The sequence below is a fragment of the Cydia amplana genome, chromosome 9 (genome assembly GCF_948474715.1).
Source record: "Cydia amplana chromosome 9, ilCydAmpl1.1, whole genome shotgun sequence".
Classification (NCBI taxonomy): domain Eukaryota; kingdom Metazoa; phylum Arthropoda; class Insecta; order Lepidoptera; family Tortricidae; genus Cydia; species Cydia amplana.
This window is the reverse complement of record NC_086077.1, coordinates 11720085-11730233: the sequence shown is the minus strand read 5'-3', so window position 1 is coordinate 11730233 and position 10149 is coordinate 11720085. Positions and strand designations below refer to the sequence as shown.

At 35.7% G+C, this 10149-nt stretch overlaps 1 protein-coding gene across 1 annotated transcript; it reads left to right on the top strand.

Annotated features, from left to right (window-relative positions):
* The first annotated feature begins 1913 nt into the window (after window positions 1-1913).
* Window positions 1914-5113, top strand: LOC134650764 (uncharacterized). Its single transcript, XM_063505699.1, has 6 exons — window positions 1914-2132; window positions 2306-2488; window positions 2923-2961; window positions 3039-3533; window positions 4300-4443; window positions 4927-5113. Exons 1-6 carry the CDS (start codon window positions 2096-2098, stop codon window positions 5070-5072), a joined length of 1044 nt encoding a protein of 347 aa, XP_063361769.1. The 5' UTR covers window positions 1914-2095; the 3' UTR covers window positions 5073-5113.
* The last annotated feature ends 5036 nt before the right edge of the window (window positions 5114-10149 follow it).

Genomic DNA, 10149 nt, shown 5'->3' with positions numbered 1-10149 from the left:
ATTTAATTGATCACCAGATAATATAATATAATTAATAAACATTGTCACCTTTTTCTGTACCTAGTTTCGTTTCTGTAAAGGTCGTAGTTCTAACCTAAAAAAATAACGCTTATGGTGCGACTCTGTCCTTTAGGGCTCATTTAGATGGCGCGTGAACTCGTATACCTACGATTTTAGTTACATTGCGGACCATTGAGGTTACATCAATTCAGCCGACCGATGAAATGACGCAATGTAATGAAACTCGCATGCGAGTTCTCGCACCGTCTAAATGAGCCCTAACTCCGTATGCCTGTCTGTCACAATATAAATTTCATAGAGTCTGTGAGGAAAGAGAAGAGTCGTAGAATGAATTGGATCCCATACATTTCACGACTCTTTTCTTTCCGAACAGGCTCCAGTCTAGTTACTAGGTCAAAAGGGGTATCATTCGGAAGAGCTTCGAGAAATTGTAGGGGAGTCTCGACCCTTTTACCTCCAAAATCTGTTTTTAAGTTGCGCCTAACGGTTCAAAAACAAAGCGCGAAAAGATAAGCGTGGAAGATGGGATATAAAATCTTGGCGCTTGGTCGGTCGACGTCAAAGATATGTTTACACTTTTGCACCCTACCCCTTTGTAATAAAAGGCGAAAAATATTAACATAATCTTTGACGCCGACTGGTCATTGGAACCCTAAAAGAATGTAATAGAAATCACAAGATGGCGTCGTAATGACGTTCATTCGTCGGTCTTCCTTCATTTGCCGAGCTACTTGCGCGGCTTCGACTGCTCTGTTTTCAATTAAGCTAAGAAACTTGATTGTATATGAATGAAACTATGTATTATGGTAAGTATATAATGGACGCAAATGTTTTATTATACGTACATGCCTACCACCTGCGTTACGTCATAACAGAAAAGATAACAGAATGGCGATTACTAAATGGACAAGTGTTTAGGGTTCATTTAGACGTCGCGCGAACTCGTATACGATTTCAGTTATATTGCGGACCCTTGAGGTTACATCAATTCAGCCGACCGATCAAATGACGCAATGTAATGAAACTCGCATACGAGTTCTCGCACCGTCTGTCTAAATGAGCCCTTAGGCTCTTTAAAATATGACGATGATGTACTCGTATATCTATTAATACTAAGAGAGAACAGAAATCACTGAACTCAACTAAATAGCAGTACCATGCAGTACATAATTTTGGGTTGGGCTTGGGACAAATATTATGATATGCAAACATTCATAAAGTTGACATTGAAAAGTTTGAATTGAAATTTGCTTTCACATCGAAACTATGATCATAAAAATAGTTATGTTCAGATTGTTATTTCTTTTTTAATTAACGAGCAATCGGCCGGCCGCACACGTTAATTATTCAAATCATTTTTGATCTACAGGTTGAGTTTTTTTGCATAAGTTTACGTCAAAATGTACTGTAATGTACATACTGATATATGTAGTATGTAGGTCCCGAACTTTTCAGTGTCACTTTGTATAACCAAAAGCTAAAAACGGCTCAACGACTTTTAATTAAATATCACTACATAGTACTAAACAAAGTCGCTTCCCTTTCTGTCTGTCTGTATGTATGCTTAGATCTTTAAAAGTACGGAACGGATTTTGATGCGGGTTTTTCTAATAGATAGAGTGATTCAAGAGGAAGGTTTATGTATAATTTGTTAACCCGTGCGAAGCCGTTAGTGTTATTATAAATTAAAAATGGTATACATATTTTTATGTTACATATCAGAAATATGTTAACTTTCAATGTCTTACCAAGACTAGCAGCAAAAACGAATAACCTCTTGCAGCATAAGCAAGAGTTATAAGCATACTTCATTTTATATGAAATTTATAATGCCAATGTTAGCACTTTTTCGCAGCAGGTACTTTATAAAATTTGTTCCCTTTAGCAGCACTTCACTAGAGATCCTTGGCTTAGACAGAAAAGGTCAAGGGCTATCCAATCTACTGGTATTGCAATTTAGTAAACATCCTGTATCTAATGAATAGAGATAACAAAATAAATATTTAAAGGAAACCTGCAAATGGTTACAGATAGGACGTTGTTTATAAATTTTAATTAATTATTTATATTAAATATGAATTCATTTTCAAATACAATATACATTATTTCGAGTAAGTACGTTGACGTATTTAATTCATAAGGTTAAAAATATGAGTAAGAATTAAATATTTTTTGTATATTGTAAATATATTAAACAATACAACAGACATAATGTCTAAACAGCAGTAGAATATTTGAAATTATATATCTCCATATTATTCCAAATGAAAAAGGCCTTTTACAGTTTTTTGTATCAGCTTGGTACTGGCGAGTACTTTGCGGACTTCAAAACGAATAGAAAAGTGTTCTAAAACAATATGTCCGTTGGTGAAAGCCACCATTTGCGTGAAAGTAAAGGACCAAAATACTCCGAGGCGTTACGTCATGATGTCTAAATGCGAGCTGAAACTTCTCAAATGTTATGGAGGTTAGTCTAACCTCTTAATCACAAATGTTTTATATTAGCAAGTATGCTACCATAAAAACTGTATTTTTGCCTTTTTTGAACGCGTGGCATCTCAGTGAAGCACAAGTCAGCCTAGACGCTACAAAATGCTAGGTCTGGACCGAAGCGTTCGACACTTAAATTTTCTATCTATTATAACCGATCACCTCGTCATAGAATACGAAGTGTTGAAGCCTCAGCCCGGACCCAGATCGTTCTAGCGTGAGTCATCCTTTAGCTTACCAACCGTCTTGAGTTAAGTAAGTGGTGGGTCTGTTTCTCTCTATTTTCCTTCTATTTTTCTATCCATATTCCTTATTAAAGCAATTTTAATGAAGGGCAGACAGGTGCATGTTCTTTATTCCATTAGATTACCTATTAATGTTTACCAATCATCACGAACATTTTTTTTTCAGATGTAACCACAACAGTAGTACCTGGAAAATACTGCAACGGTAAAATATTTATAATTATATCATTCAGTAGAAAACTAATTTTTTTCATGATTTTTTTAAAGTTACAATTTTTACAGCACTTAGGCAAGGGGACCTTTCACCTGGAAAGAAGGAAGACCCTGTTAACGATTCCAGCTCATCGAAGGATTCTGTTAATGACTCCGATCCGAAAGACCGTGTAGATCAGGAAGATCCTGTTAATGACTCTGATCCGAAAGACCCTGTAGATCAGAAAGATCCTGTTAATGACTATGATCCGAAAGAGCGTGTAGATCAGGAAGATCCTGTTAATGACTCTGATCCGAAAGACCGTGTAGATCAGGAAGATCCTGTTAATGACTCCGGTCCGAAAGACCGTGTAGATCAGGAAGATCCTGTTAATGACTCCGGTCCGAAAGACCGTGTAGATCAGGAAGATCCTGTTAATGACTCCAGTCCGAAAGACCGTGTAAATCAGGAAGATCCTGTTAATGACTCCGGTCTGAAAGACCGTGTAGATCAGGAAGAAAATGCTCATGAACCTGTTAACGATGAGGTACCGCAAGTAGAAGGTGATAACGATGGTGAAAAAGGTAAGTTACAAGAATAAAATCATTTGGGTATGTTATTGGCCGTAATTATGATTAAAAAAACATTAAAAGGTCCATTTACGCGACAACAAATGCATGCAATTCCATTATTTGTCGAGGATTACTTAGCAAATATACGTCATATCTCCAGGATAAAAGATTTCCGAGAAACATGTACAAAATTTTAAATTTTTTGTTACATCACAAAAATTCGATTTAGTATTCCCATTGATCTAGAAAGATGAAACTGCAAGATAGGTATCATTAGTACGAGTAAGTATTAGATAAAGTCTGTAAACTATTCATTTGTACCCACTTGTAGGCCTATGCATAGGAACAACCATAAAATCGAAATGTACCTATTTTAAATTCATCATACATGATATATTTAATATTACTTTCATAGTTTATGATTATGAATTTTAGTGTTGCCTAGTTATATGGAACTCAGTGAGTCTGACGTGAACTTGGACGGGACTTTTACTGAGTTTAGGTACCAACAGTAAAATATACCTGCTTAATTTATTAAATCTTTATTTTAGTAGTGATAGACTCTAATAAGTCGCTCGTTAGTTTAGTTATAGCCTTTGCCATGAAGAGACTAAGATGTCCAGGAATACTAGACGACTTGAGCAATGTTTGTATAAAATAAGCCGAGGCACATCGCTTTCAAAGCAATTCAGATTTAGTTATACCAAACAATGTCCATGTTGGATCATGTCGTAATGGAACTGGCAAAGTGGAATTAAGTCATGAAGTATGTTGACAGGGAATGACCAATCTGGAGCCAACTGTCCTCAGAAGTGCTTAAATCGCAGAGTGATGGTGTGTGCGCGCTGTCCTCACGGCATCTACCGCACGTTCATGAGCAGTTGCTTCATGAGGATGTATCAGTGCCAGCATCCTAATGAAAGTGAGTCTTATGTACAACCAAGCTATTTCAATTAGGCCACTTTGCAACGCTCCCTCTACTACACACATTCTATCTAGACTCTGATTACACACATTTCATCGGAATCATTGGAGCACTTTACTTAGCTTAGAACAGTTTTGTTAGTGTAGAAAAGTTCCCAAAACAATTTAAGTGTCATCCGTCAGTTGAACAGTTTAATAATTACATATCATATGGTGTATACATATTTACTGTATTTAGTACTCGACTATAACTAAGTGCAGAGGTTCTTAGTAAAACAATTAGGAGTACAACTTATACTTTATTTTATGAGGTATTTTAGAAACCTCGATGAGGTCGCACAGTAAAAAAATAGGTAGGTAAGTATTAATGAATCGAGTAACCTTATTGCTAACAAGCCAGCAGCCCACTGCTCTTTCCCAAATTAAAACGCCATAAGACTATTATAAGTATGCGGTGTATTAACTGAGTGTTCATTTTTAGAGCTGGAACTGGTGTCACGGCGCGCTTGCACAGGCTCAGCACCATATATGGGTGAGATGCCGAAGCCCTCTGGGGAGAAAGCGGAGCCTTTTGATGATGATCCCGTGCTTAACCATATTTACCACAGATTGAGCGTACAAGATTGAGTCTGCTTACAATCTTACGATAATAAATATTTCGATATTGGCTATTTATTTAACTGCAACCAAATTGCATGGTTTCCACACAATGAAGATTCCTTTTATGGCATTTTTGTTATAAAAAAAAACTTATATTGAGCGATGCTGCAGACTGCAATGCCGCAGGAAATGTCAATTATCCAGAACGACCTTCAACTTACTTCAAATAGGATCTAGTAGTTTGAGTTTATAAAGCTAAAACACAATGCAATTCCAAACTACTTTAGTAAGAAATCCTACTATTGCTCGGACCATTTGTTTTCCAGTTGTTTAAAAAGGGGGCTCAAGTATCAAGATTTTGTCTTACTCTTGTACAATAATTATATTGTTTCACCGAAATCTCGTTTAAATTGACATTTTGATATTAATATATCTTCCATCTTCTTGTATTGACACACCTTAAAAGAACAAATGCTTAATTGATTAATTTATATCAGAGACGTAGATGGTTTCTATGTTTTAATTCGTATTATTCTGTGTCTTTTCCAAATCTCGGGACCGAGGGTCCCGGATCTTTGGGAGGCATGCGGCCGAAGCTAAGCCCCTTTAAGACAATTTAATGTAAAAGCAAGGGTTACACGTGGTGGATACCATCCCCGTTCTTATTATTAACAGAGCTGTCGGCATACATTGTGTGTAGTGGCTAGGCCGCTGGTGACAACAAAGGAAACAGGTTCTACCTTCTTGCACGTGGTGAACAATCGGTAGAAATATTAATATCAATCATAATACTCTATGAAGCTATGGTTATCTGACTGATTATTTTCCCTATATTTCTGTTGTATACTTGCTTTCTATTTTTCTACTTCTTTCCAATGTTTAGTGTATTTCCCCCATTCCTTTTTGTGTAATATATGTATGTTTATCCTATAAATTTTGTATGTATTTATATCCTTAATCTTTCTGGTACCTTGTTGTAGATTTTGCTGCATTTTTGTCACCCTCTTTTATTTTAGTACTCGTATATTTTAGTTACTTTGAATGTCCAATTTATTTTATGTCTGGATATATCCAATTACTTACAGTTACTGTTATATTAATAAATGAACCGCTTCGCGCTTATTCATTGCGAAGAAATTGAAAACGCGTTGCATTGCGGAGGTTATCCGTCAGGATAATCCTGCGTCTCGTTTACCCGGGCGAGGTTACTTTATCCGGCCTCCGACTATTTCTGAGTCCGGATTTTACGAGGATGACTGATGACTTCTTGTCAGACCGGAATAAATTTTAGATAACCTTCATACAGATATTTATTTTTATCCAGTTTTTTTTGGCTTGGACAGAGGCCATCAAGGGTCCGCTTCTTTACACAAAACAAAATGGATGTTTTATACAAGTTTTATAAATATTTTACATAAGAAATATACATTATGTAAAATGATAAACATGAGAAAAGGCAAACAAAAGAGAATTTAAAATGACACATTTGATTATAGCTATTTTAGTTAGAAGCTATTCTTTATTATGTATACAATAGGCTACATGACTAATTTTCATTTATGGTATCAATCGATCGGGTTTGTTTTTAGGATCAAATGTCTATATGGGACTCATTGCATTAAAGTAACACAAAAGTCAGAAATTGTAGTCAAAGGCCGAGAGTCGCACTTCACTCGCGATACGCCCTAAACAAAACGATAAGGGAACGTGACGTCAAGGTCTCTGGGAGCCCATCTTGTAGTATGGACAAAACAAAAAAATTGCGTTTTTGTCGGTGAAATATTGCGTTTATGTATATAGTTGCTATACAATATTTTTTTGGATGAAATGTAAGGAATCGAATGGTACCCTTACTTTTATCGTTTTTGGAAGTTAAAAAAAAAAAATTTGGAAACTTTCAGGTCCCGTATTTTTGTAATTTTTCAATATTTTATTTTAATATCCACATTATTGTGATAAATTGCTCGTTTGCTATCTATTTTACTAGATTTTGTTATAAAATTCAACATGTGTCATCATCCCTATTATAATCTAATATTTATATTGTTATACTATTTATTTACTTATTTATTAATCTTTATTGCACAAAAGAAAACCCTTATAGTACAAAAGGCGGACTTAATGCCATAATAAGGCATTCTCTACTATTGTATTGTCGAATTTCCTCTAGTCTATTGTACTAAGTGCTATACTTGTCTACCCTTCACTTTAAAAAAAACCAGCCATGTGCTTGTCGGACCACGCATAATGGAGGGTTTCATACCTTTAGGTATACCATATAAAAAACCATACAAGTTGAAGGTACGCCACGTTCGGGGCACTTACATCCTTTTAATAAAAACAGAAGTTTTTTTTTAAACCCTCATTAATGGTTCAACCGCTCATGTTGAACACTTATTTCGTGGAAAGTATTATAAGCCACCTATATTTCCTTTTTTCTAATTTTTTTTGTGCGCACGTTTCAAAATTTTGAGGGCGAAAATCATTTTCACCCTGATTCATGTTAGGTGTAACATTTGTAACCGTGGTCCGATTTAAATCAGTTTATACATATAGGTACCTACCTATTACCTAATGCGCATCCAAAACCAAAACGTTACAAAAATGTCTTGACGCCTACGCTAATTTGATATAAATAGCAAATAATTCAAACACGCGCGATTACATTCATTTGATTCATTCATACAGAACACCCACTCAAACAAAACTGGCAACTCGTCATCGACAACACTTGAGAATGATTAACGCGAAATAAATTTAGCAGTCTACAGTCGGTCTCATTTAGGGCTACCGCACGCTTATTGACCGAGCATTTGCGAAGGTCTCCGTTTGAGCTTGGGAAAAAATGCTTTCGTATGTCCGGATATTCTGCAGGTCGCATTTCTCAACCGATTCTGGTGAAATTTTGTGAGCAGGTTTGGTTAGTTAGGTAGAGTTTTTTTCAATCGTATTGTTTATTGGAAACTGTTCAAAATGGTGGAAATTGGCATAGAGGACTAGTGCTAGTAGGGTCTATGGTAGGTACTTAAGATCTTTGTGAGTTCGCCGTGATAATTACTTACCGAAGTAAGTATGTATCTTTAAGCTTATGAATCTTATCGCGAGGTCTACAGCTCAGCACAAAACCACTAGTAATAATGTTATAATATGAAAGTTTCAAAAAAAAAAACAGTATAATAAATGTTTTTGTACGTAGATTAGGTTACGTTAGATTAGAAATTACAATTCTTGACACAGCTCGTTAAAAAAAACTTAATTGTACCTACTAACAATTAATTTATGAAGTCCAGTAGCAACTTTTACACAAAAAACCCGAAAGTTGTCTATAACTAGCTATTTCTAATTAGGTAATTTATTTTTTCTGCTCCGTATTCAGTTTTCACATAATTTTCAGGGAGATATTTTTCTTCAGCGAAAATTTATTAGGCATTCTAATTTTTATCTATTTCAATAGAATAACAAAACGAGCCTTTATCGCTAAATAGCTGTTGCTCGCCGCTTAAAAGTAAATTTCGAGGCTTGTCATTTCAATGCATGTTGTGACACAGCGATGAATATTTATAACAAGTGCAACAAAAAGTTACCGTATGCGATGACACTTCCATCTGTAAGCGCTGAAAGCTGGCGCTCCGCCAACCAATGATAACCTTCTATTTTCTATAGATGTCACACGCCACGCCCACGTGTCTATCAACTGATACATTTTGATAAACAAATAATGATTTAAATTTATCATTCATGTGACTGATAATTAAATATGTATAATTGTCAGTCACATGAATTATACCTAATTGAGAGTTCCGGATGCGCTTGCTCGATGAATGTAAGGAAGTAGACCAGGTACTACACAGTATGTTTATGTTTACGCTTTAATTAAGAACGTACGAACAGGGGGCCAAGACGATTATCGACGACAGACTGACAGAAAACGCTAGTCAAAACTTAAGTAATGTACGGAAATAGAGTCTGGCTAGCCAAATAATGTTCACAGATATTTCCTTGTTGTATCACCAATTGTCTATGATTAAAAAAAACTAAAAGTCAGTTGTCAATTTATGTCATTCATTCAAATTGTTTGCGGTTTATAAGGGGTTTATTTTAAATAATTATTAATAATGTCTATACTGAGTGAGGTCCGCAAACTATTATTTAAGCTCGTAAATAATTATGACAATGTGTCAAGTCGACGCGTAGCACTTTGGAGGAAAACTTAGCGTGGTCCGGCTCTTTGTTATCCGTTTTTGATACAATCACGAGCATGCATTAAATTACCCACATCAACATCAGAAACGTAACCCTAAAAGGGACAAAACACTCTGCGAATTCCACAATTGCCGAAAAAGTTTGCTAATGGAACGGAAATTAAATTACGACAACTTTCTTAAATGAAAACCGAGGGTATCTTTCTCTCAGACCAATTATTCTTAAAAGAGTATGCCATAATCATGCTGTTGTTTTTCTATACTCGTAGATCTCCCCATTAATCTTTCTTATTCTTTTTTGCTTCTTTTACTCGGCAGCGGGAAATGACACTTCCGTAATATATTACGAGGAAACATGGTCTATGTCGCATTTATTAAATATCAGACCGCTTTTGTTATCTTATATTGTAATTTGCATTCTGACTTATGTTATGGCAAGACCATGGGGATTCTATATTTTACTCAGATCATGAAATGGCGGCGTTTCATGTTATGCCTAGAAATATCTGGATATGCCCGATTTTACGATCTGTGCCGACATATATACCCATGTTCTACAGACAATAAACGAATTATGAATTATGAGGCGTTATACGAGTAGTGCCCCGCCGTTTCACAAATATCAGCTGCAATTTACATGATCACACTGAAACACCGAAGCTTCTGAAAAACGCGTTATTCATGTTGACGAGAGCTCAAAAGGCTTATTGACCGACGTTGCACGATTTTACTTGAAACTCCTTGTCGAACTATACTGACTCTGGGGCTACACTTTCTTGAATACATGCATGTAGCTTAAATAGTAAGATACTGCCGTATTCGAACTTCAAGATATTCACAAGAGACGACACGTACTAGATCCATTCTAGATACGTTATAGTTTAGATTTCAACTAGTTCAAA